The sequence below is a fragment of the Scyliorhinus torazame genome, chromosome 13 (genome assembly GCF_047496885.1).
Source record: "Scyliorhinus torazame isolate Kashiwa2021f chromosome 13, sScyTor2.1, whole genome shotgun sequence".
NCBI lineage: Eukaryota > Metazoa > Chordata > Chondrichthyes > Carcharhiniformes > Scyliorhinidae > Scyliorhinus > Scyliorhinus torazame.
The window spans coordinates 107,318,398-107,343,152 of NC_092719.1; the positions used below are offsets into that span (position 1 = coordinate 107,318,398).

Genomic DNA, 24,755 nt, shown 5'->3' on the forward strand with positions numbered 1-24,755 from the left:
GATAGAGATCAATCTGGCAGCTTGATTCATGGTCAACTTATAGTCCCCACAAATCCTTGTTGAATGATCAAATTTAAGCACCACCCACTCAGAAAAAAAAGTTTGATTATACCCAGCTCTTCCAATATCTTCAGCTCTGCTTCAACCTGCTGATGCAATGCCTATGAAATTTGGGTGTCAAATCCAGATTGACCTTTATCTTGGCTTTTGCGCCTTTAATCCAGCCCAATTCTTTGCGGAAGACGTTTTCATACCTCCTGAAGATATCTTGGAGGATGAAAGGGGTGTCCAGAGATGAGACCTCTTAAAACTGAAAAGCGAGGCTAACACTAGAATAGTTCTACATAAGTTAGTTTATTAAGGATTGAGATTAATCATAGAATTAATCATAGGATCCTGGGATTATATTCATTGGAGTTTAGGAGGTTGAGGGGAGATCTAATAGAAACTTACAAGATAATGAATGGCTTAGATAGGGTGGATGTAGGGAAGTTGTTTCCATTAGCAGGGGAGACTAGGACCCGGGGGCACAGCCTTAGAATAAAAGGGAGTCACTTTAGAACAGAGATGAGGAGAAATTTCTTCAGCCAGAGAGTGGTGGGTCTGTGGAATTCATTGCCACAGAGGGCGGTGGAGGCCGGGACGTTGAGTGTCTTTAAGACAGAAGTTGATAAATTCTTGATTTCTCGAGGAATTAAGGGCTATGGAGAGAGAGCGGGTAAATGGAGTTGAAATCGGCCATGATTGAATGGCGGAGTGAACTCGATGGGCCGAATGGCCTTACTTCCGCTCCTATATCTTATGGTCTTATGGTCTTTTGGTCTTATAGAAAGTATACCCAGTAATCAAAATTAACCATTAAACCTGTCTTTTAGGACAGTGATAATCATTAAACTCTCGCTCCAAGCAGTGGCCACAATGCATGATGGGATTTAAGCTAGATAACTTGCCCATGTTTTGGAGACAAACAGGATTGTGTGGTCAGTAAATTGCATGGCAAACAGTTTTTAATCAGTGGCCCCAATATCCTGTCTCAAACAATCCATGGAGTAAATGGAAACCAGCTTTGGTATCCTGCCGCTGGATGAACAATGAGGTGGACAGGAACTGACTGTGATACAAGGTTGGCAATGTCTGAAAAACAACTTTAGAATTGGCACAAGATCCTGGTAAACAACAGGTGACAGGTTGGGGTTAAATCATGAGCTGATCACAAGTCATCATTTTGTTTAAAGTAATTTTACTGGATAATATAGAAGTGAGAACTCCAAGAATTGGATCAAGTCCAATTGGGGTGGACCAATGATTTTTTGGAAAATCCTATAATTAATGTGTTTTTACCAGTTGATCGTGGCATTTATCCAGATCTCTCTCTCGTGTACACAAAACCAAGCTTGGGATAATAAAGCCATCTTAACCAGGTTGTTGTGTCTGTTGCTCTCTGTTTATTAAGCTTAGCCATAGCTATTAGGCTGGCTCAATACTCAGACCTTGGAAACACTTACAGAGGACGCTAGCAGATATTTTGAAGATTGAAGCCAGTTGAGCCTGATCTTCGGTAAACAGTCTCTTCCCAGCAGACTGGGCCTATATCCTTTCAGAACAACCAAAGGCAGGTTGGCCTCCTGCCCTCTGTAGGCCACTGGGGTCTTGGCTGTTCCGAGGGATCTTCAAAATTTCCCGGTGTATGTTGAAGGCCTGGCTGTAGTACTCTTCAAGCTTAAAGGCTGCGTTCCTGCATGAAGATATTGGGAAATCTGATCACCACTACGGTCACCGCACCGGCACTCCGTAATTGTAATCTCTGCCAGAAGATTCTTCTGGATATTAAGGTTATGGATTCCACAAACCAGCCGATCACACAACACATTACCAAGCACGGTCCAAAACTCACAGGGCTCCGCAAGCAGACGAAGCCTGGCTATGAAAGTTGAGACAGACTCTTCATGGTCCCTCACTGCAGAGTTAAGCTTGTAACACTGGAGGATAATCGAGGGCTTTGGGTTGAAATGTTCTTTAACCAATTTCACTATCTGGTCAAATGTCTTTGAGTTGGGTTTGGAGCTGGTAAACTGTCAGAAGTATCACCTTCTGCTTTCCCTCGCCTGTGATCTCATTTGTGGTAAAGAAAACGTAGCCTTTTGATGTACTGCCTCCAATCTTCAACCCCTTGGTCAAATGGGTCTGGATTCCCAATGATAGGCATTTCCACTCACGGTTTAAATTATTGAGACTCTTGTTGGAGCTACTCTACTTTCCCAACTGTTCCTTCCCTCCCCCCTTGATTCACAACGACTGTCGTGTCATGTGAGAGTACCTTTAAGAAATGGGTGTTTATAAATGGGGGTGTATATAAATATCTGTAGTGAGAGTACCTTTAAGAAATGGGTGTTTACCACTGCAGTGATGTCAGAGAGTGGGTGGAGCTGGGCTGTCTGTCAGCTTTTTACTTTCGTTTTTGAGCAGGCTGCAGGGTGTGTTTTAGTTTTGTTTTCAGAGCTGGATAGCTGCAGTCACAGCCAGAAGGTGTATGAATCTCTCTCTGTAATCTAAAGACTGTAAATCGACCCTGGTGATTTAAAACTAATAACAGTAGTGACTTTAACCAGATGTGCTTCTGGTAAACGGTGTTTTAAGTCTTATGGATGTTAAAAGGAAAGCTTAAAGGATTACTTCGTGTTGTATTCTTTGGGGTTGTATTTGAATTAATGGTTGCTAAGATGTTCACTGTATGTTTTAAAAAGGTTAACTTGAGTTCATAGAATAAACATTGTTTTGCTTTAAAAATTACTTTTCCATTTCTGCTGTACCACACCTGTATAGTGGGCCGTGTGCTCCCCATACCACAATCTATTAAAAGTCGTGGGTCAGGTGAACTCCATGATACACTTTGGGGTTCTGTAAACCCTGGCCCATAACAGTCGGCTGCAATCGAAAATCTTTATCTCATTGGCAATATAGTGGCACAAGACCCACACTGGAGGCTCCAGTAATAAGCAACGGGGTTTATTGACGAAATGCAAAGGCAGTTAGATAACAGACCCAGAACAAAATACAACAGCTCTTTATTCTTCAGCTCCCTGGTCCACACAGCAGGGGTCCTGCTCTCAGGGCCCCCCGTAAACTCCCCATTGGCTGGGATTCGTGCACTCCTGCGCGATTGGCTCCAAGCCAGTCATGTGGTTCGTGGAGGGTCGCGGTGCTCGGTCACGGCATTCCTGGTCACAGGAGTAATGCCCAATGGCTGCGACTGGGTTTTAACAATGCTGGACTTTTGAGATTGCCAGCTTTGCCTTGCATGCGTGCCAGATAAAGCGCTGTCCAGGACCAGCTTTTTTCAACAAACGACCGGAGTCCTTCCACCAAGAGCAGCAGCAGTAGAAGAATCAGGCATCAAGATCGTCGGAGCAGAAGTAGGCCATTCGGCCCATTGAGTCTGCTCCGCCATTCAATGAGATCATGTCTGATCTGATATGATAACCCTTAACTCCACTTTCCCACCCTATCCCCATAACCCTTGATTCCTTTACTGATTAAAAATCTGTCTATCTCAACTTTGAACATACTTAATGTCTCAGCCTCTACAGCTCTCTGCGGTAAAGAATTCCAGTACCCTCTGAGAGAAGAAATCCCTCCTCATCGTTGTCTTAAATAAACGACTCCTTACTCTGAGATCATGCTCGCTGGTCCTAGATTCTCTCACAAGGGGAAACAACCTCTATGCATCTTGTCAAGCCTTTGAGAGTCCTATATGTCTCAATAAGGTCATCTCTTATTCTAAACTCCAATGAGTAGAGGTCCAACCTTGTCAACCTCTCCTGATAAGAAAATCCCTCCACACTTGGGATCAACCTAATGAACCTTCTCTGGACTGCCTTCAATACCAGGAAATCTTTCCTTAGATAAGGGGACCAAAGCTGTTCACAGTATTCTAGGTGTTGTCTAACTAGTGCCTTGTAATTTTAGCAAAATTTCCTTATTTTTATACTCCATTCCCTTTGAAATAAAGGCCAACATTCCATTTGCCTTCGCTGTCACATGCTAAACTTGCATGCTAACCTTTTGTGAATTATGCACAAGGACCTCCAAATCCTTTTGTGCTTCAGCTTTCAGCAGTCTTTCTCTGTTTAAGTTATATTCAGCTCCTTTATTCTACCCACTAAAGTGCATAACTTCACACTTTCCTACATTATATTCTATCTGACAAGTTTTTACCCATTCACCTAACCTGTCCATATCCCTCTGAGACTTTGTGTCATCCTCACCCCTTGCCTTCCCATTTATTTTTGTGTCATCCGCAAACTTGGCAGTAATACATTCATTTCCCTTGTCCAAGTCGTTAATATATATTACAAATAATTGTGACCCCAGCACTGATTCCTGTGATACTCCACTAATTATAAGTTACCATCCTGAAAATTCCCCTCTTATTCTAACTTTTTGTGTCTTCTATCAGTTAGCCAATCCTCTATCCATGCTATTATGCTACCCCCAACACCATGCGCTCTTATCTTATTAAGCAACCGTTTATGTGGTACTTTATCGAACGCCTTTTGGAAATATTACATCTACTGGTTCTCCCTTATCTATCCTGCTCGTTACCACCTCAAATAATTCTAATAAATTTGTCAGGCAAGATTCCCCAACCCCCCCACCCATCAAGCCATGCTGACGCTGCTTGATTATTTTATGTTTTTCTAAATGCTCTGCTATTACATGCTTAATAATGTTAGAAGTTAAGCTAACTGGCCTAAAGTTACCTGTTTTTTGTCTCCCTCTTTTTTTGAATCTCTGGGACTTTTCTAGAATGTAAGGATTTTTGGAATATCAATTTCAGCCTTTTGCTCCTACGGAAGCTAAAGAAATTCGGCATGTCTGCATCGACTCTCACAAACTTCTACAGATGTGCCATAGAGAGCATCCTATCCGGCTGCATCACAGCTTGGTATGGCAATTGCTCAGCCCAAGATCGCAAGAAACTGCAGAGTGTGGTGAACTCAGCCCAATGCATCACACAAACTTGCCACCCGCACATTGATTCTGTCTACACCTCCCGCTGCCTCAGGAAGGCAGTCAGCATTATCAGAGATCCCTCCCACCCAGGCTTTGCATTCTTCCAGACCCTTCCATCAGGCAGAAGATACAGATGTCTGAAGACCCACACATCCAGACATAGGAACAGCTTCCCCACAGCTACAAGATTCCTCAACGACTCCCCCTCGGACTGATCTGTTACCTGTAAGAACACTATTCACGATGTCCTATGCTGCTGTTGCTCATGTATTTGCTTTGTTTGGCCCCTTGTTCTGCACTGTAACCAATCACTGTTTGTCGATGTACCGTTTGTCAATGTTCTCTGTTAATCATTCTTTTGTCTACTATGTACGTACTGTGTACGTTCTCTCGGCTGCAGAAAAATACTTTTCACTGTACTTCGGTACATGTGACAATATATCAAATCAAATCAATATATCAGATCAAATCAAATCCGTGAGTTTCCCTGGTGCTTTTTCTTCTCAGGAACATCTGGCAGCATCTGGGCGAGTCAGCATCCCTCACCCTGCCCCCGACTGGACCGTGCCCGGGTCCCACCCCCGGACTCTGATTGGAGATGCCGGTTCCCAGGCCCCGCCCTCTGGCTCTGATTGGAGGTGCCGATTCATAGGCCACGCCCCTGGGCTCTGATTGGAGCTCTGGTTTCAGCGGCCGTGCTTCCGGGCTCTGATTGGTGCTCTGGATTCCCAGGCCCCGTCCCCGGGCTCTGATTGGAGATCCCGGCGCCCCCACCCGGCTGGCCTGTCCAACACCCTGCAGCCATGTCCGAGTTGAACCTCTTGGCCCTGAGCGCCGTGCTGCTGGCCGCCCTCTTGCTCATCAGCCTGCTGGGCCTGGCCTGGTATTCGGGCTTACTCTGTGAGGTGACAGTGCGTTCCGGACCGCCGCCCATCCGCGCCTTCACCCTGGCTTACAAATACAAACAGGGTCCTTACCGGGAGGCGGGCCGGCTCTTCACCGAGATCACCAGCATCGCGCCCAAGCTCAGCTCTGTTGGAATTTACTACGACCACCCCAAGCAGGTAAGAAGATAGTCCCGGACCGCCCTCGTCCCGGGACCCCCGCCCACGGGACCCCCCTGCCCACGCCCCCCCCCCCCCCCCTGCCCACGGGACCCCCCCCCCTGCCCACGGGACCCCCCCCCCCCCTGCCCACGGGACCCCCCCCCCCTGCCCACGGGACCCCACCCCCTGCCCACGGGACCCCCCCCCCGGCCCTCCCCCCCCCTGCCCACGGGACCCCCCCCTGCCCACGGGACCCCACCCCCTGCCCACGGGACCCCCCCCTGCCCACGGCACCCCCCCCCTGCCCACGGGACCCCCCCCTGCCCACGGGACCCCCCCCCCGGCCCTCCCCCCCCCCCTGCCCCCGGGATCCACCCCTGCCCCTGGGTTCCCCTTGTCCCCGGGACCCCCCTGCCCTCAGGACCGCCCCTGCCCCCTTGTCCCGCGATCCCCCTGCCCCCTTGTCCCGCGATCCTCCTGCCCCCTTGTCCCGCGATCCCCCTGCCCCCTCGTCCCGCGATCCCCCTGCCCCCTCGTCCCGCGATCCCCCTGCCCCCTCGTCCCGCGATCCCCCTGCCCCCTCGTCCCGCGATCCCCCTGCCCCCTCGTCCCGCGATCCCCCTGCCCCCTCGTCCCGCGATCCCCCTGCCCCCTCGTCCCGCGATCCCCCTGCCCCCTCGTCCCGCGATCCCCCTGCCCCCTCGTCCCGCGATCCCCCTGCCCCCTCGTCCCGCGATCCCCCTGCCCCCTCGTCCCGCGATCCCCCTGCCCCCTCGTCCCGCGATCCCCCTGCCCCCTCGTCCCGCGATCCCCCTGCCCCCTCGTCCCGCGATCCCCCTGCCCCCTCGTCCCGCGATCCCCCTGCCCCCTCGTCCCGCGATCCCCCTGCCCCCTCGTCCCGCGATCCCCCTGCCCCCTCGTCCCGCGATCCCCCTGCCCCCTCGTCCCGCGATCCCCCTGCCCCCTCGTCCCGCGATCCCCCTGCCCCCTCGTCCCGCGATCCCCCTGCCCCCTCGTCCCGCGATCCCCCTGCCCCCTCGTCCCGCGATCCCCCTGCCCCCTCGTCCCGCGATCCCCCTGCCCCCTCGTCCCGCGATCCCCCTGCCCCCTCGTCCCGCGATCCCCCTGCCCCCTCGTCCCGCGATCCCCCTGCCCCCTCGTCCCGCGATCCCCCTGCCCCCTCGTCCCGCGATCCCCCTGCCCCCTCGTCCCGGGATCCCCCTGCCCCCTCGTCCCGGGATCCCCCTGCCCCCTCGTCCCGGGATCCCCCTGCCCCCTCGTCCCGCGATCCCCCTCGTCCCGCGATCCCCCTGCCCCCTCGTCCCGCGATCCCCCTGTCCCCTCGTCCCGCGATCCCCCTGTCCCCTCGTCCCGCGATCCCCCTGCCCCCTCGTCCCGAGATCCCCCTCGTCCCGCGATCCCCCTGCCCCCTCGTCCCGCGATCCCCCTGCCCCCTCGTCCCACGATCCCCCTGCCCCCTCGTCCCGCGATCCCCCTGCCCCCTCGTCCCGCGATCCGCCTGCCCCCTCGTCCCGCGATCCCCCCTGCCCCCTCGTCCCGCGATCCCCCCTGCCCCCTCGTCCCGCGATCCCCCCTGCCCCCTCGTCCCGCGATCCCCCCTGCCCCCTCGTCCCGCGATCCCCCCTGCCCCCTCGTCCCGCGATCCCCCCTGCCCCCTCGTCCCGCGATCCCCCCTGCCCCCTCGTCCCGCGATCCCCCCTGCCCCCTCGTCCCGCGATCCCCCCTGCCCCCTCGTCCCGCGATCCCCCCTGCCCCCTCGTCCCGCGATCCCCCCTGCCCCCTCGTCCCGCGATCCCCCCTGCCCCCTCGTCCCGCGATCCCCCCTGCCCCCTCGTCCCGCGATCCCCCCTGCCCCCTCGTCCCGCGATCCCCCCTGCCCCCTCGTCCCGCGATCCCCCCTGCCCCCTCGTCCCGCGATCCCCCCTGCCCCCTCGTCCCGCGATCCCCCCTGCCCCCTCGTCCCGCGATCCCCCCTGCCCCCTCGTCCCGCGATCCCCCCTGCCCCCTCGTCCCGCGATCCCCCCTGCCCCCTCGTCCCGCGATCCCCCCTGCCCCCTCGTCCCGCGATCCCCCCTGCCCCCTCGTCCCGCGATCCCCCCTGCCCCCTCGTCCCGCGATCCCCCCTGCCCCCTCGTCCCGCGATCCCCCCTGCCCCCTCGTCCCGCGATCCCCCCTGCCCCCTCGTCCCGCGATCCCCCCTGCCCCCTCGTCCCGCGATCCCCCCTGCCCCCTCGTCCCGCGATCCCCCCTGCCCCCTCGTCCCGCGATCCCCCCTGCCCCCTCGTCCCGCGATCCCCCCTGCCCCCTCGTCCCGCGATCCCCCCCTGCCCCCTCGTCCCGCGATTCCCCCCTGCCCCCTCGTCCCGCGATTCCCCCCTCGTCCCGCGATCCCCCCTGCCCCCTCGTCCCGCGATTCCCCCCTGCCCCCTCGTCCCGCGATTCCCCCCTCGTCCCGCGATCCCCCCTGCCCCCTCATCCCGCGATCCCCCCTGCCCCCTCATCCCGCGATCCCCTCGTCCCGCGATCCCCCCTGCCCCCTCGTCCCGCGATCCCCCCTGCCCCCTCGTCCCGAGTTCCCCCTGTTCCCTCGTCCCGAGATCCCCCTGCCCCCTCGCTCCGGGATCCCCCTGCCCCCTCGTCCCCGGATTCCCCCTGCCCCCTCGTCCCCGGGATCCCCCTGCCCCCTCGTCGCGGGATTCCCCCTGCTCCCTCGGCCCTGGATACCACTGCCCGCTCCTCCTGGTGCCTCCCTGCACCCCCAGATCCCAGAGTTCCCCAGCCCCAGAGTCGCAAGGCTCCCATGCCCACCTGCCCCCTGGTCCCGGGATCCCGCTGCCCCCTTGTCCCGGGATCCCGCTGCCCCCTCGTCCCGGGATCCCCCTGCCCCCTCGTCCCGGGATCCCCCTGCCCCCTCGTCCCGGGATCCCCCTGCCCCCTCGTCCCGGGATCCCCCTGCCCCCTCGTCCCGGGATCCCCCTGCCCCCTCGTCCCGAGATTCCCTCGTTCCGCGATCCCCCTGTTCCCTCGTCCCGAGATCCCCCTGTTCCCTCGTCCCGAGATCCCCCTGTTCCCTCGTCCCGAGATCCCCCTGTTCCCTCGTCCCGAGATCCCCCTGTTCCCTCGTCCCGAGATCCCCCTGTTCCCTCGTCCCGAGATCCCCCTGTTCCCTCGTCCCGAGATCCCCCTGTTCCCTCGTCCCGAGATCCCCCTGTTCCCTCGTCCCGAGATCCCCCTGTTCCCTCGTCCCGAGATCCCCCTGTTCCCTCGTCCCGAGATCCCCCTGTTCCCTCGTCCCGAGATCCCTCTGTTCCCTCGTCCCGAGATCCCCCTGTTCCCTCGTCCCGAGATCCCCCTGTTCCCTCGTCCCGAGATCCCCCTGTTCCCTCGTCCCGAGATCCCCCTGTTCCCTCGTCCCGAGATCCCCCTGTTCCCTCGTCCCGAGATCCCCCTGTTCCCTCGTCCCGAGATCCCCCTGTTCCCTCGTCCCGAGATCCCCCTGTTCCCTCGTCCCGAGATCCCCCTGTTCCCTCGTCCCGAGATCCCCCTGTTCCCTCGTCCCGAGATCCCCCTGTTCCCTCGTCCCGAGATCCCCCTGTTCCCTCGTCCCGAGATCCCCCTGTTCCCTCGTCCCGAGATCCCCCTGTTCCCTCGTCCCGAGATCCCCCTGTTCCCTCGTCCCGAGATCCCCCTGCCCCCTCGTCCCGAGATTCCCTCGTTCCGCGATCCCCCTGTTCCCTCGTCCCGAGATCCCCCTGTTCCCTCGTCCCGAGATCCCCCTGTTCCCTCGTCCCGAGATCCCCCTGTTCCCTCGTCCCGAGATCCCCCTGTTCCCTCGTCCCGAGATCCCCCTGTTCCCTCGTCCCGAGATCCCCCTGTTCCCTCGTCCCGAGATCCCCCTGTTCCCTCGTCCCGAGATCCCCCTGTTCCCTCGTCCCGAGATCCCCCTGTTCCCTCGTCCCGAGATCCCCCTGTTCCCTCGTCCCGAGATCCCTCTGTTCCCTCGTCCCGAGATCCCCCTGTTCCCTCGTCCCGAGATCCCCCTGTTCCCTCGTCCCGAGATCCCCCTGTTCCCTCGTCCCGAGATCCCCCTGTTCCCTCGTCCCGAGATCCCCCTGTTCCCTCGTCCCGAGATCCCCCTGTTCCCTCGTCCCGAGATCCCCCTGTTCCCTCGTCCCGAGATCCCCCTGTTCCCTCGTCCCGAGATCCCCCTGTTCCCTCGTCCCGAGATCCCCCTGTTCCCTCGTCCCGAGATCCCCCTGTTCCCTCGTCCCGAGATCCCCCTGTTCCCTCGTCCCGAGATCCCCCTGTTCCCTCGTCCCGAGATCCCCCTGTTCCCTCGTCCCGAGATCCCCCTGTTCCCTCGTCCCGAGATCCCCCTGTTCCCTCGTCCCGAGATCCCCCTCGTCCCGAGATCCCCCTGTTCCCTCGTCCCGAGATCCCCCTGTTCCCTCGTCCCGAGATCCCCCTGTTCCCTCGTCCCGAGATCCCCCTGTTCCCTCGTCCCGAGATCCCTCTGTTCCCTCGTCCCGAGATCCCCCTGTTCCCTCGTCCCGAGATCCCCCTGTTCCCTCGTCCCGAGATCCCCCTGTTCCCTCGTCCCGAGATCCCCCTGTTCCCTCGTCCCGAGATCCCCCTGCCCCCTCGCTCCGGGATCCCCCTGCCCCCTCGCCCCCGGGATCCCCCTGCCCCCTCGTCCCCGGATTCCCCCTGCCCCCTCGTCCCCGGATTCCCCCTGCCCCCTCGTCCCCGGATTCCCCCTGCCCCCTCATCCCCGGGATCCCCCTGCCCCCACGTCGCGGGATCCCCCTGCCCCATCGGCCCTGGATACCACTGCCCGCTCCTCCTGGTGCCTCCCTGCACCCCCAGATCCCAGAGTCCCCCAGCCCCAGAGTCGCAAGGCTCCCATGCCCACCTGCCCCCATGTCCCCTGCCGTCCCGGATCCCGGGGTACCCTTGCTTCCAGAGTCTGTCTACCCCCGGAAGCCTCCTGCCCTGGGGTCCCCCTGCTCTTGGGTCTCCTGCACCCGGCATGCCCCTGGGATCCCCCTTCCCCTGGGATACTCCTTCTCTGGGATTCCCCCACGCCTGTTGGCCTACTGCCTGGTCCCCTGCCTCTGGAGGCCCCCCCCCCCCCCCCCCCCCCGGGTCCTGCCCTGGTGATTCCACTGCTCCCCGCTCCTGACCCAGGGTCCTGCTGCCCTACTCCTGTTCCCTGTGTCCAGCCTCCCCCTGGGGTCTCACTCCACTCTCACCTCCCCCGGGATCCTGTCTGCCCCCCCACTCCTGCCCCCTGGGATCCTGTGTGCCCTCCTCCCCTGGGGGTACCCTCTTTCACCCACACCTCCTTCCTGGCCCCGGGGTCATTATGTGCCCCTCCCACTACCCCGACCCCTGGGGTCCCGACTTCCCCGTCCCCCCTCCTTCATTTCCCCTGGGTCATGCCACTCACTGGAGGGTGTGTGTATGGATTCGACGAGCTGTTGCTGATAGGGAGGTCTGTGTTGGGCCTGTCACATAGTATACCTGGTGATGTCATCTCCTTGCTTTGCTCAATCTGGTGAGGGCCCAGGTTCCTTTTGTGGCATTAAGATCCCTTTGGGTTTGTTGAAATGGGACTCGATTGCTTTTTTGTAAACATCCTTCAGTTTAATTGGGCTACTATTATTGTACAAGTGATGCTCTTCAACTGGGGCACTTGTGCTTGATGTGACAGGTGACCAACTCTGTGCCATTCTTAAGAGCCCATTGAAACTGGATCAGTGAGGGTAAGGTTGTCCTGGGTTTCACATTGGAAGATAGGATTACGCACAGGGTACTAGGGAGTGTGGCGTTAGGTTGCTCTCCGTTTATGCAGGAACTGTGATTAGTTGCAGAAATTGCTAGTACTGGTATTTGATTGATGAGTTTTCTGATGTTCTTTTGCACAGAGTTTAATACTGGAGGAGATCGATTGGACTTCCACATGGATTGTAGATATATACAAAATCTGTCCCCCAAAATGTTATTTTGTTTTAATCGTTCTACTAGAAATCTTCTGGTTAATGGTACCCCTGTAAACACAGACGTTTGCTAAGGTGACAGCTGTAACTCTCTTGCCTCTTTGAACAGAAGGATGTGGCTTCAAGAACGATTTGTGATTTGAACAAATATATATTGAATTAACTGGTGTGTTCAGTGCACTCCATTCAACTAAAAGTAAAACCACATTGTGAACTGCAATTCCTCTCTGTTTACTGATGTGTGGAAGGTTATAATGCAATTCTAAAGGTACATATAGAAACATCGACCGAGAAACATAGAAAATAGAAGCATCCAACTCAATAGTCTAATGGGCGGCACGGTAGCAGTGGTTAGCACTGTTGCTTCACAGACCCAGTGTCCCTGGTTTGATTCCCGGCTTGGGTCACTGTCTGTGCGGAGTCTGCACATTCTCCCCGTGTCTGCGTGGGTTTCCTCCGGTTTCCTCCCACAAGTCCTGAAAGTGTGCTTGTTAGGTGAATTGGACATTCCGAATTCTCTCTGTGTATCCGAACAGGCGCTGGAGTGTGGTGACTAGGGGATTTTCACAGTAACTTCATTGCAGTGTTAATATAAGCCGACTTGTGACAATAAAGATTATTATTATTATGAATCCCGCTTTCCCCTCATATCCTTTGATCTCCTTCGCCCTAAGTGCTATATCTAACTGCTTCTTGAAAACATCTGGGGCGGGATTCTCCATTTCTGAGACTAAGTGTTGACGCCAACACAGAATCCGTAGACATTTTCGACAGGAAAGCCTGCGCTGCACCTGGACCGATTCCGCTACCGTGGAGGGGTTATCACCGGTGCCACGTGGAACACAATCGATTCCAATGAAAAACGATGCGGGATTCACTGGGTCCGTGATCGACACTCTGGAGGCCGACTAGCTGCAGCAGCACATACACATTACACTCCCCACACACGCTCATCCCAGCCAAAACGATGGCACTGGTTGTGCTGGAGCGCTGCCCATACAGCTGATGGGTCGGATGGGGCCAGGGGGGTATCCTGGGGGGACACCTATATGTCCCGTGGCACGAGGTTCAAAGTGGGCCGTCATCGGTTTGCGCAGCTGCATGGCTGCCTTCTCGGTTGCGACAATGGTGTTCCCTGCCCGTCCACCCCGACCCCACAACCCACCTCCTGGCCATCCTCCACTACTCCCCCCATCCCTGGCCGAATCCCCCCAGCCAGCGGTACAACTGTCAACAGACTGTGATGATGTTGGACACCTTCCGTACCCCCTCTCCCTCAGCAGCTGCCATGCCAGTTTCACAATTTTTAAAAGCACAAGTGATCCACGCAGCCAGGAAACCGGCTCATTGGAGACAGAGAACTGAGGAGGCCCCGGAGAATACCGGATCGGGCCTGCAAATGGTCCCTACTATACGTGCTTTCCGGACGCATTGACGAGGTGCTGGATCATTACAATTTGGCGTCCGATCCGATTGTCCGCCCAATTGCCTTTCCCGATTTCAGCACCGGCTAACGGAGAATCCCGCCCACAATGTTTTTAAAAAATATATATTTTATTGAAAATTTTTCGATCACAATTTTTTCCCTTTACACATCAAACATAAGAAAAAGAAAATTTGGCAGTACATGTGACATAATAACCACAGTCTAATAACAAGTAACTAACCAACATGGTAAACTAATCATTTAACATAAAATAAAACTTCCCCCCCCCCGGGTTGCTGCTGCTGGTCATCTACCTTCCCTCTAACGTTCCCCTAGGTAGTCGAGGAATGGCTGCCACCGCCTGGTGAACCCTTGAGCCGATCCTCTCAGCGCAAACTTTATCTGCTCCAGTTTTATGAACCCCGCCATATCGTTTATCCAGGCCTCCAGTCCGGGGGGTTTCGCTTCCTTCCACATGAGTAGAATCCTTCGCCGGGCTACTAGGGACGCAAAGGCCACAACATCGGCCTCTTTCGCCTCCTGCACTCCCGGCTCATCCGCAACTCCAAATAAAGCTAACCCCCAGCCTGGTTTGACCCGGACCTTCACCACCTTCAAAATCACTCCCGTCACTCCCCTCCAATACCCCTCCAGTGCCGGGCACAACCAAAACATATGTGTGTGGTTTGCCGGGCTTCCGCCGCACCTCCCACACTTGTCCTCCACTCCGAAGAACCTGCTCAGCCTTTCTCCCGTTATGTGTGCTCTATGTAGCACCTTGAATTGAATCAGGCTAAGCCTGGCGCATGAGGAAGAGGAATTTACCCTGCTTAGGGCATCAGCCCACATACCCTCCTCTATCTCCTCCCCGAGCTCTTCTTCCCACTTTCCTTTTAGTTCGCCCACCAGCTCCTCCCCCTCTTCTCTCATCTCTCGGTATATCTCTGACACCTTGCCCTCCGCGACCCACACCCCCGAGAGCATTCTATCCTGGATCCCCTGTGTCGGGAGCAATGGAAATTCCCTCACCTGTTGTCTTGTGAACGCCCTCACCTGCATATACCTAAAAAAGTTTCCCCGGGGCAGCTTATACTTTTCCTCCAACGCTCCCAAGCTCGCAAACGTCCCGTCTATAAATAAATCTCCCACCCTCCTAATTCCCAACTGGTGCCAGCTCTGGACTCCTCCATCCATCTTCCCTGGGGCAAACCTATGGTTGTTCCTGATTGGGGACCCCACCAGGGCTCCCAGCACACCTCTCTGTCGCCTCCATTGTCCCCAGATATTTAATGTTGCCGCCACCACTGGGTTTGTGGTAAATTTTTTTGGTGAGAGCAGTAGCGGCGCCGTCACCAACGCCTCTAGACTCGTCCCTTTACAGGACTTTCTCTCCAGTCTTTTCCACGCCGCTCCCTCTCCCTCCATCATCCACTTACGGATCATCGCCACATTGGGGGCCCAATAGTAGTCACCCAAATTCGGCAGCGCCAGTCCCCCTCTGTCTCTGCTACGTTGTAGGAACCCCCTCCTTACCCTCGGGACTTTCCCTGCCCACACGAAGCTCGTGATGCTCCTGTCTATTTTTTTAAAGAAGGCCTTAGTGATTAGTATAGGGAGACATTGGAATACAAATAGGAACCTCGGGAGGACCATCATCTTAATTGCCTGCACTCTGCCCGCCAATGACAGTGGCTGCATGTCCCACCTCTTGAAGTCCTCTTCCATTTGTTCTACCAATCGTGTCAGATTAAGTCTGTGCAAGGTTCCCCAGCTCCTGGCGATCTGAATCCCCAGGTATCGGAAGTTTCTTTCCGCTTTCCTTAGAGGCAGGCCTTCTATCCCTCTACTCTGGTCCCCAGGGTGTATCACGAAAAGCTCACTCTTCCCCATGTTAAGCCTATATCCCGAGAAATCTCCGAACTCCCTCAATATCTGCATGACCTCTGTCATCCCCCCCACTGGGTCCGTCACATACAACAGTAGGTCATCCGTGTAGAGCGACACTCGGTGTTCTTCTCCCCCTCTAATCACCCCTCTCCATTTCCTGGAGTCTCTCAACGCCATGGCCAGAGGTTCAATTGCCAACGCGAACAACAATGGAGATAGCGGGCATCCCTGCCTTGTTCCCCTGTATAGTCGGAAATACTCCGATCTTTGCCGACCGGTGACCACACTTGCCGTTGGGGCCCCATAAAGGAGTTTGACCCAGCTAATAAACCCGTTCCCGAACCTCCTTAGCACCTCCCATAGATACTCCCACTCCACCCTGTCAAATGCCTTCTCTGCATCCATTGCCGCCACTATCTCTGCCTCCCCCTCTACTGGGGGCATCATTATCACCCCTAATAGCCGTCGCACGTTGACATTTAGTTGTCTCCCCTTTACGAACCCTGTCTGGTCTTCGTGCACCACCCCCGGGACACAGTCCTCTATCCTCGATGCCAGCACCTTTGCCAGCAATTTGGCGTCCACATTTAATAGTGAAATAGGCCTATAGGACCCGCACTGCAGCAGATCTTTATCCCGCTTCAAAATTAACGATATCGTCGCCTCCGACATTGTCGGGGATAGAGTCCCTCCTTCCCTGGCCTCGTTAAAAGTCCTCACCAACAGCGGGGCCAGCAGGTCCACATATTTTCTATAAAATTCCACCGGGAACCCATCTGGTCCCGGAGCCTTCCCTGCCTGCATATTCCCCAGCCCCTTGGTAACCTCGTCCACCCCAATTGGTGCCCCCAGGCCTTCCGCCTCCTGCTCCTCCACCCTTGGGAACCTTAATTGATCCAGGAACTGCCGCATCTCCTCTTTTCCCTCCGGGGGTTGGGACCTATACAGTCCTTCGTAAAAGGTCTTAAATACCTCGTTTATCTTCCCTGCTCTCCGCACCGTAGCTCCCTTTTCGTCTCTAATTCCCCCTATCTCCCTCGCCGCTGTCCTCTTTCACAGCTGATGGGCCAACAGGCGACTAGCTTTTTTCCCATACTCATACCTCACCCCCTGTGCCTTCCTCCACAGCACCGCCACCCTCCTGGTGGTCAGAAGGTCGAACTCCGTCTGGAGTCGTCGTCTCTCCCTGTACAGTCCCTCCTCCGGGGTCTCCGCAAATTCCCTGTCCACCCTTAAGATCTCCCCCAGTAGTCTTTCCCTTTCCTTGGCCTCTGTTTTCCCTTTGTGGGCCCTGATGGAGATCAGCTCTCCTCTGACCACCGCCTTTAGTGCTTCCCATACCACTCCCACTCGGACCTCCCCGTCGTCATTGGCCTCCAGGTACCTCTCAATACATCCCCGCACTCTTCCACAGACTCCCTCATCCGCCAACAATCCCACATCTAATCGCCAGAGTGCTCGCTGCTCCCTCTCCTCTCCTAGTTCCAGGTCCACCCAATGTGGGGCGTGATCCGAAATAGCTATGGCTGAATACTCAGCTTCTTCCACCCTCGAGATCAACGACCTTCCCAAAACAAAAAAATCTATCCGGGAGTACACTTTATGAACATGGGAGAAGAAGGAGAACTTCCTGGCCCTCGGTCTAAGAAATCGCCATGGATCCACTCCCTCCATTTGGTCCATAAACCCCTTAAGCACCTTGGCCACTGCCGGCCTTCTTCCGGTCTGAGATCTGGATCTATCTAACCCTGAGTCCAGCACGGTGTTGAAGTCTCCTCCCAATATCAAGTTTCCTACCTCCAGGTCCGGTATACGTCCCAGCATCCGCCTCATAAATCCCGCATCGTCCCAATTCGGGGCATATACGTTAACCAACACAACCTCCATTCCCTCCAGCCTGCCACCCACCATTACATATCTGCCTCCACTATCTGCTACAATGCTCCTTGCTTCGAATGCTACCCGTTTCCCCACCTGTATGGCCACCCCTCTATTCTTTGCGTCTAGCCCTGAATGGAACACCTGTCCCACCCATCCTTTCCTTAACCTAACTTGGTCCACCACCTTCAGGTGCGTCTCCTGGAGCATAGCCACGTCTGCCCTTAGTCCTTTCAAGTGCGCGAGCACTCGGGCCCTTTTAATCGGTCCATTTAGGCCTCTCACGTTCCACGTGATCAGCCTCACTAAGGGGCTACCTGCCCCCTTCCCGTGTCGACTAGCCATCACCCTCTCTAGGCCAGTCCCACGTCCCGATTCCGCGCTCCCACTCGTTCCCCAGGTGGCGCATTCCAGCCCCGACCACCCACTCTTTAGCCAGTTCCTCTTTGATTTCCGCAGCAGCAACCCAGTTATCCCCCCCCCCCCCACCCCCGCTAGATCCCCCTCTAGCGTGATTGCTCCCCCCATATTACTTCCGCAAGTCAGCTGACTTCAACTGACCCCGGCTTCTCCTGCTCACTCCTTGACCACCCCGTGTGGGGAACTCCCATCTACCTTGCGCCTATCTTCCCGCCATTATCTTTCTGGCGCGGGAACATTTCTGTAGCTGACCCGCCTCTTGTGGCGCAGCTCCCTTTCCCATCCCACTCCCATTCCTCATCCTCCGCCTATGTCTCTTCTTTCCCCCCCCCACCGGCGCCCACATTTCTTAGTGTCTCCCCCCTTCCCAATTTACTTCTCTATTTACATCGACAGTAACATTTCCCTGTAATATCAGTCCCACAGTTCCGATCCAATTTCTCATCTTTAATAAAGGTCCATGCTTCTTCCGCCGTTTCGAAGTAGTGATGTCTCTCCTGGTACGTGACCCATAGTCGTGCCGGCTGCATCCCGAACTTCACCTTGTGTAACACCTCCTTGGCTCGATTAAAACTCGCCCTCCTTCTCGCCACCTCCGCACTCCAATCCTGGTACACCCGTACCACTGCATTCTCCCATATACTACTCCGTACCTTTTTGGCCCATCTCAGAACCACTTCTCTATCATTAAAGTGGTGAAATCGCACGATTGTCGCCCTAGGTGGTTCTCCCGCTTTTGGTCTCCTCGCCGGGATCCGATGAGCCCCCTCCACTTCTAAGGGGCCCAAAGGGGCCTCAGCTCCCATCAGCGAGCTTAGCATCCTGCTCACATAAGCCCCGCAGTCCGCTCCTTCCACTCCCTCAGGGAGACCCAGAATCCGAAGGTTCTTCCTTCGTGCTTTGTTTTCTAGGGCCTCAATCCTTTCAGTGCACTTTTTGTGGAGCGCCTCGCGCGTCTGTGTTTTGACCGCCAGGCCCAGGATCTCGTCCTCATAATCCGTCACCTTCTGCTCCACCACGCGGAGCTCTGTCTCCTGGGTCCTTTGTGCCTCCTTTAGCCCCTCAATTGCCTGTAGCATCGGGGTCAGCACCTCCTTCTTTAGTAGCTCCACACACCGTCTTAGGAATTCGTCTTGATCGGGCCCCCATGTCGCCTGGGCTTTCTCCGCCGCCATCTTGTTTCTTTTTCCTTTCTGTCCCTATCGTCGAGGATTCCTCGCGCTGCAGCCGCCGCTGCCGATATTTTCCTCTTTCGTTGGGGGGGGACTCCCTATTCACTCACCCCACACCGGGTTTCGTCGCGCGAAAATTTCCCGTTGGGGCTCTTAAAAGAGCCCGAAGGTCCGTTGGAGCTGGAGCCGCCGAAACGTGCGGCTCAGCTGGTCATCGCCGCAACCGGAAGTCCCGCCCACAATGTTTTGACCTCAATTATTTCCTGTGGTAACGAATTCCATGTGCTCACTACTCCGGGTCATTCCCCTGCATCATTCTTCTGAACTCCAGTGAATACAGTCCTAACCGACTCAATCTCCTTCATACGTCAGTCTCGCTATCCCAGGAATCAGTCTGGTAAACCTCCGCTGCATTCCCTCTATAGCATCCTTCCTCAGATAAGGAGACCAAAACTGCACACGATATTCCCAGTGTGACCTCACCAAGCCCCTCAATGTGGGCGGCACCGTAGCATACTGGTTAGCACTGTTGCTTCACAGCGCCAGGGTCCCAGGTTCGATTTCCTGCTTGGGCCACTGTCTGTGCAGTCTGCACGTTCTCTCCGTGTCTTGGTGGGTTTCCTCCGGGTGCTCAGGTTTCCTCCCACAAGTCCCTTAACTAAGTCAATGTGCCTTTGTATAAATAGAGTCAGTCAGGCATCGACTAGACTAGAGAACACCCAGTAGGGAACTGTGGAGATGTGTACAGAGTTAACACGTTGAATAAAACAAAGTTTTATTTTTTTCTACAACTGGGTGCAGACTACTTTTGTTGCCCCTAACTACAGTGAATACAGTCCTAAACGACTCAATCTCTCCTCACATGTCAGTGCCACCATCACAGGAATCGGCCTGGTAAACCTTCGCTGCACTCCTTCTATAGCAAGAACATCCTTCCTCTGATAAGGAGACCAAAACTGCAAAAAATATTCCAGGTGTGGCCTCACCAAGGCCCTTTATTATTGCAGCAAGACATTCCTGCTTCTGTACTCAAAACCTCTCCCCATGAAGACCAGCATACCATTTGCCTTCTTTACCGCCTGCTGTACCTGCATGCTTACCTTCAGTGACTGGTGTACGAGGATACCCAGGTCTCGTTGTACAGTGCCCTCTCCTAATTTATGGTCATTCAGACAATAGTCTGCCTTCTCGTTTTTGCTACCGAAGTGGATAACCTCACATTTATCCAAATTATAGTGCATCTGACATTCATTTGCCCACTCACTCAACATGTCAACCTCCTGGCTGGCTCACCAATTAATCTGTGAGCTAACTCTTCACTCCTGGCTTACTACGGGTATCATGAGCTCAACAAACAGCAAATGATTGTTTGCACACAGTACATTTATTCAGCATTCGAAAATCTTCCACTCAGTAACAGTTATACTTGCCTGTCCAAGTGGGCAAGGCTGCTTGGGTTTGTCCGAGAGTTGGAAAGGAACGAGTGATCTGTCCTCTCCCTCCGGTCTCCAGGTAGTTGATCAGATTACTTTGTCCCGAGCTAACTAGCTATTACCTTGGTGCACAATTTCTTATACCCTGCCCTGTGCATGCTGCTTGCATGATCGGCTCGAGACAAACCAAACCTGCCTTCTCAGGGGTCAGTGATTGACCATTTGTCTGTTCACCAATGCCGAGGGTGCACAAAGTCAGCCACGGTCGGCCAATCTTTCACCGATCACGTCATCCACTTGTTTTTGGAAGCGTTATCAGGTTTTGATCACCTTGCATAAACAGTTCCTACTCCAGCCCTTACATGATAACAAGACATTAACTGATTTCCACCAACTTCCCGGTCTCCAAGCAACCAGCCCAACTGGTGTGCCAGTTACAAATTTAACAATAAATTTAGCTATATCTCAGCCACCACCTTGTAGATTCCTGTACATTTGCTTCCCTTTAACAATCGCAAAGTTACACCACGTTACTGTCTCAGCGTACTCCACCTCTCCCTTCTTCAGACACAGGTTTCCTTTCTCAGTTATTTATGTGCACCACTTCCCCTTTCACCTGGTTTCATAACAGTCTGTGAGTTTGGTGTGGGTCGTTTACAACAGTGTTATTCAAACTTTATTTCCTGGGAGCCACTTTTGCCAACTGAGGCTGGCCGACCTTGGGGACCCAGGCTGGCCGACCTTGGGGACCCAGGCTGGCCGACCTTGGGGACCCAGGCTGGCCGACCTTGGGGACCCAGGCTGGCCGACCTTGGGGACCCAGGCTGGCCGACCTTGGGGACCCAGGCTGGCCGACCTTGTGGACCCAGGCTGGCCGACCTTGGGGACCCAGGCTGGCCGACCTTGGGGACCCAGGCTGGCCGACCTTGGGGGACCCAGGCTGGCCGACCTTGGGGACCCAGGCTGGCCGACCTTGGGGACCCAGGCTGGCCGACCTTGGGGACCCAGGCTGGCCGACCTTGGGGACCCAGGCTGGCCGACCTTGGGGACCCAGGCTGGCCGACCTTGGGGGACACAGGCTGGCCGACCTTGTGGACCCAGGCTGGCCGACCTTGGGGGACCCAGGCTGGCCGACCTTGGGGGACCCAGGCTGGCCGACCTTGGGGACCCAGGCTGGCCGACCTTGGGGACACAGGCTGGCCGACCTTGGGGGACCCAGGCTGGCCGACCTTGGGGGACCCAGGCTGGCCGACCTTGGGGGACCCAGGCTGGCCGACCTTGGGGGACCCAGGCTGGCCGACCTTGGGGACCCAGGCTGGCCGACCTTGGGGACCCAGGCTGGCCGACCTTGGGGACCCAGGCTGGCCGACCTTGGGGACCCAGGCTGGCCGACCTTGGGGACCCAGGCTGGCCGACCTTGGGGACCCAGGCTGGCCGACCTTGGGGGACCCAGGCTGGCCGACCTTGGGGGACCCAGGCTGGCCGACCTTGGGGACCCAGGCTGGCCGACCTTGGGGACCCAGGCTGGCCGACCTTGGGGACCCAGGCTGGCCGACCTTGGGGACCCAGGCTGGCCGACCTTGGGGACCCAGGCTGGCCGACCTTGGGGACCCAGGCTGGCCGACCTTGGGGACCCAGGCTGGCCGACCTTGGGGACCCAGGCTGGCCGACCTTGGGGACCCAGGCTGGCCGACCTTGGGGGACCCAGGCTGGCCGACCTTGGGGACCCAGGCTGGCCGACCTTGGGGACCCAGGCTGGCCGACCTTGGGGACCCAGGCTGGCCGACCTTGGGGACCCAGGCTGGCCGACCTTGGGGACCCAGGCTGGCCGACCTTGGGGACCCAGGCTGGCCGACCTTGGGGACCCAGGCTGGCCGACCTTGGGGACCCAGGCTGGCCGACCTTGGGGACCCAGGCTGGCCGACCTTGGGGACCCAGGCTGGCCGACCTTGGGGACCCAGGCTGGCCGACCTTGGGGACTCAGGCTGGCCGACCTTGGGGACCCAGGCTGGCAGACCTTGGGGACCCATGCCATGCTCGCTTACCTTTAATATGACAGGTTAGCCACTTGGACCTCACGTTCTCACTCCAATCGGGTTCAATGTCTTGCAGCTTGCCGACCCAGTTTTGTTTCATTTCTTGTCTACAACCTTCCATTGAATTTCAGGCTTCTTGCCACCTACCTCTTCCCGTATCGATTGCTGCCATTGTGCCAGCTATTGCCAACTCACCTTCACCTTTAAAAAAAAATATTTTTATTCGGTTTTTAACATTTTATACATAAAACCAAGCAATGCAACACAACGAGAACCCCCCCCCCCCCCCGCCTCTGCCAACCAACACCCCAATAGCCCCAGCAGCTGACGGTAACCAATGCTTTAGAATGAAGAATAAATAGATCCCATCTCTCGTGGAACCTCTCAGTCGCTCCCCTCAAGGTAAACTTAAAAAATATATATATTTTTATTCTCTTTTCACATTTTCTCCCAGATTTACACCCACCAACAATAAACAATAATCAGTAACAAATATGTCAATCCCCATATCAATAACCACAATCCCATCCTCCCACCAAACCCCAAACATTAGCCCGCATGTGCACACAAACAAATGACAAAAAGAAATCAAGAATCACCCATAGGCGCCATTAACACACACAGCCCCCCTCCTCCCAGCGCCCCCCCCCCCAACTAATGTTCGATGTTATCCAGTTCTTGAAAGTGCATGATGAATAATGCCCATGAATTGTAGAACCCCTCCATCCTTCCCCTCAGTTCAAACTTAACCTTGTCAAGAATTCCAACAAGTCACGCCAGGGTGGAGAGGTTGCTCTCCAACCTATCAGGATCCGCCTTCGGGCGATCAACGAGGCGAAGGCTACAAAATCTGCCTCCGCACCCGTTTCCAACCCTGGCTGGTGCGACACACCGAATATGGCCACCCGGGGGCCCGGGTCCAGTTTCACGTGCACCACTTTAGAAATTATCCTCAAACCTCCTTCCAGTAATCCTCTAGCTTTGAACAAGACTAAAACATATGAACGTGATTAGCGCCCCCCCCCCCCCCCCCCCCCCCGCAACGTTCACACACATCTTCTACTCCTTCAAAGAATCAGCTCATCCTCGCCCTCGTGAGGTGTGCTCTGTATATCACCTTCAACTGTATCAGCCCCAACCTCACGCACAAGGTGGAGGCATTCACTCTCCGGAGTACCTCACACCAGAACCCCTCCACTGACTCCACCGGTAAGCTCTGTATCTCCTTTCTGGCAAAATCTCGAACCTGCATGTATCTAAATATTTCCCCCTGCTCCAGCCCCTACTTCGCTTCCAGCTCCTTCAATCCTGTAAACCAACCCCAATGAAACAAATCTTTTCGTGTCTGAGTCCCCTTCTCCTCCAATTTCCGACAATTTCCATACCACCTCCCTGGCTCAAATCTGTGGTTCCCCGAATCGGCATTTCCCTTGACCGTACCCCCAACCCGAAGTGTTGGCGAAACTGCCTCCAAATTCTCAATGAAGCTATTATTACCGGACTCCCTGAGTATTTCCCCGGGGCTATCGGGAGCGATGCTGTTGCTCGTGCCTTCAATCCTGATCCCCTGCACAAACTCTCCTCCATTCTAACCCATTGGGAATCAACCCCTCTGACCCAGCTCCGCACCTTCGCCACATTCACCGCCCAGTAGTAATACATCAGGTTTGGGAGACCCAAACTCCCTGCCTGCCTTCCCCTCTGTAGCAGCACCCTTCTAACTCTGGCCACCTTCCCTCCCCATATGAACGAAGTAATCCTTCCCTTAATCTCTCTGAAAAAAGCCTTTGGCAGGAAAATCGGCAGGCATTGAAAAATAAACCGGAATCGCGGCAAAACGTTCATTTTAACCGCCTGTACCCGACCCGACAGTGACAGAGGGCGACCATCCCACCTTGCCAGATTAGCTTTCACTCTCCCCACCAAACTAGAAATATTGTACCTGCGGAGGCACCCACACTCCCAGGCAACCTGCACCCCCAGGTACCTAAAGTGAGTCCCTGCCCTACGGAATGGCAGCCCCCCCACCCCTGTCCCCACCCCCGGCCGAGACACCACAAAATACTCACACTTCTCTAGATTTAGTTTGTACCCCGAGAAAGACCCAAACACTCGAAGCAGCTCCAATATTCCCCCTATCAGCCTCCCCGAACAGGCGCCGAAATGTGGCGACTAGGGGCTTTTCACAGTAACTTCATTGAAGCCTACTCGTGACAATAAGCGATTTTAGGGGCTGGTTTAGCACACTGGGCTAAATCGCTGGCTTTGAAAGCAGACCAATGCAGGCCAGCAGCACGGTTCAATTCCCATACCAGCCTCCCCGAACAGGCGCTGGAATGTGGCGACTAGGGGCTTTTCACAGTAGCTTCATTTGAAGCCTACTTGTGACAATAAGCGATTTTCATTTTCATTTCATTTCATATC

General features: G+C 55.7%; 1 protein-coding gene across 1 annotated transcript in view; it reads left to right on the plus strand.

The window, feature by feature from the left end:
• The first annotated feature begins 5,776 nt into the window (after window positions 1-5,776).
• tex264b (testis expressed 264, ER-phagy receptor b) overlaps window positions 5,777-24,755 on the plus strand; it is a 730,288-nt gene continuing 711,309 nt past the window's right edge. The window contains exon 1 of the mRNA XM_072472036.1: window positions 5,777-6,077. Coding sequence (XP_072328137.1) covers window positions 5,817-6,077 — 261 coding nt within the window. The 5' untranslated portion in view covers window positions 5,777-5,816. The remainder of the gene's footprint in view (window positions 6,078-24,755) is intronic.